General features: G+C 47.7%; 1 protein-coding gene across 1 annotated transcript in view; it reads left to right on the forward strand.

Moving 5' to 3' along the window:
- The window catches only part of LOC111964431 (claudin-4-like), an 11,565-nt gene continuing 9,615 nt past the window's right edge, over positions 1-1,950 (forward strand). The window contains exon 1 of the mRNA XM_023988333.2: positions 1-661. Within this exon, the coding sequence (XP_023844101.2) occupies positions 178-661 (484 nt within the window). The 5' untranslated portion in view covers positions 1-177. The remainder of the gene's footprint in view (positions 662-1,950) is intronic.

A 1,950-nucleotide genomic window follows, 5' to 3' on the forward strand; every position in this document is an offset into this window, starting at 1 on the left:
TTCAGACCTAGAGCAGCACATGGAGACGACCACCCACTGTATTCAGATTACACAGAGAGAAGACAAAGAACCTCTACGCCACATAGAGAGAGAGGAGACACAGACTAAGACAAAAGGCCATCCAGTTTCACTCAGACACGCAGACAAACAGAGAAACCAACGCCAACCGGATCCAATATGGTGTCAGCTGGGTTACAGATGCTGGGCACGGCCCTGGGGYTCATTGGCTGGATCGGGACTATCATCGTATGCGCCATGCCCATGTGGAAGGTCTCCGCCTTCATTGACAGCAACATCATCATCTCTCAAGTCACCTGGGAGGGTATCTGGATGAGCTGCGTGTTCCAGAGCACGGGCCAGATGCAYTGTAAGATCTATGACTCCATGTTGGCCCTGCCCCAGGACCTTCAGGCTGCCAGAGCCATGACTGTCATCGCCATCCTCTCCGGCATCATCGCCATCCTATTGGCTGTAGCCGGMGGAAAGTGCACCAACTGCGTGGAGGACGAGGCGTCCAAGGCTAAAGTGGGCGTGACGTCTGGGGTGGTGTTCATCATTGCCGGGGTTCTGTGTCTGATCCCTGTCTGCAGGATAGCCCACAGCATCATCCAGGACTTCTACAACCCGCACCTGGTAAGCGCTCAGAAGAGGGAGCTGGGGGGCGCGCTCTACGTGGGCTGGGGGGCAGCTGCCCTGCTGCTGATTGGAGGAGGCCTGCTCTGCTTCAACTGCCCCGAGAAGGACGAGGGATCCTACACCGCCAGGTACAACAAGTCCCCTCGCTCCGAGACCTTGGGACCAGCCTCTGGAAAAGACTATGTCTGAGAAGGGAAGAGAGGGAGAGAGAGAAGAATGGAAGAGCAAGAATGGAAGAGAAGAGAGCGAGGTCTGTCTGCCATGAGAGACTGTCTGTCTGTAGCTAAGATCCAGCTGTGTATATATGGACTCTATTCCGGCACTATGGTCACTATGGTGCTGCTCTATTAGGAAGGTTTGATAATGAGGATATTTGAAGGTGATGAGCAAAGAGGAGGACCACAGTGACTAAAGAGTCCATGGAAGTAAGTTACAGTTGAAAGTGAACCACAGCTGAAGCTAGGTATAAAATATACTTTAGAACAAGAGGATTCTATCCCATAAGTCTTTGCATAAATATTGTCCTAACCTGTATATTTTTCGGCTTAGACCCGGAGAAGGAACTGAATTCCTTAAAACAACCCCATGCAGTCTGCAACATTGCCTCGTGCGGTTTGGCTGTGTGTGGTGTGTGTGTGTGTGTGGTGTGTGTGTGTGTGTGTGTGTGTGTGTGTGTGTGTGTGGTGTGTGTGTGTGTGTGTGTGTGTGTGTGTGTGTGTGTGTGTGTGTGTGTGTGATTGTTAATATTCATTGTTAGCTTTTCTTAAAGTGTATGAGTTACAGTAGATAGTTCTGAAACTGTAAATAAATATTTTCCCTATGTATTTGACTTTATGTTTTGATGGCATTTCATCAACACCATATTCAAGATGAGAAGTCTGTCAGCGCTTTATTTCTATCAGATGCAATAACTGCAATAACTTTCATTCAACTAAATAGCAAGTAAATATTAAACTATGTCCATAAAACAAAATATTTCTCAGGTATTTTTCCCTGCCGTTGTACTATCTAAGGGGGGAATTCCTACCCTAGTCAGACTGTTCTCTCTGCTACCGCACAGCAAGCGGTGTACCGGAGTGCCAAGTCTAGGTCCAAAAGGCTACTTAACAGCTTCTATCCCAAACCATAAGACTGCTGAACAGCTAATCAAATGACCACCCAGACTGTTTGCATTGCCCCGCTGCTCCTCGCTGATAATTATCTATGCATAGTCACAATTGTTTTATATGTACATATTACCTCAATTACCACTACTAACCTGTACCCTGCACATTGACTGGTACCGATACCCACTGTATATAGCCTCGTTATTTG

Source organism: Salvelinus sp. IW2-2015, linkage group LG5, assembly GCF_002910315.2.
Source record: "Salvelinus sp. IW2-2015 linkage group LG5, ASM291031v2, whole genome shotgun sequence".
NCBI classification, from domain to species: Eukaryota; Metazoa; Chordata; class Actinopteri; order Salmoniformes; family Salmonidae; genus Salvelinus; species Salvelinus sp. IW2-2015.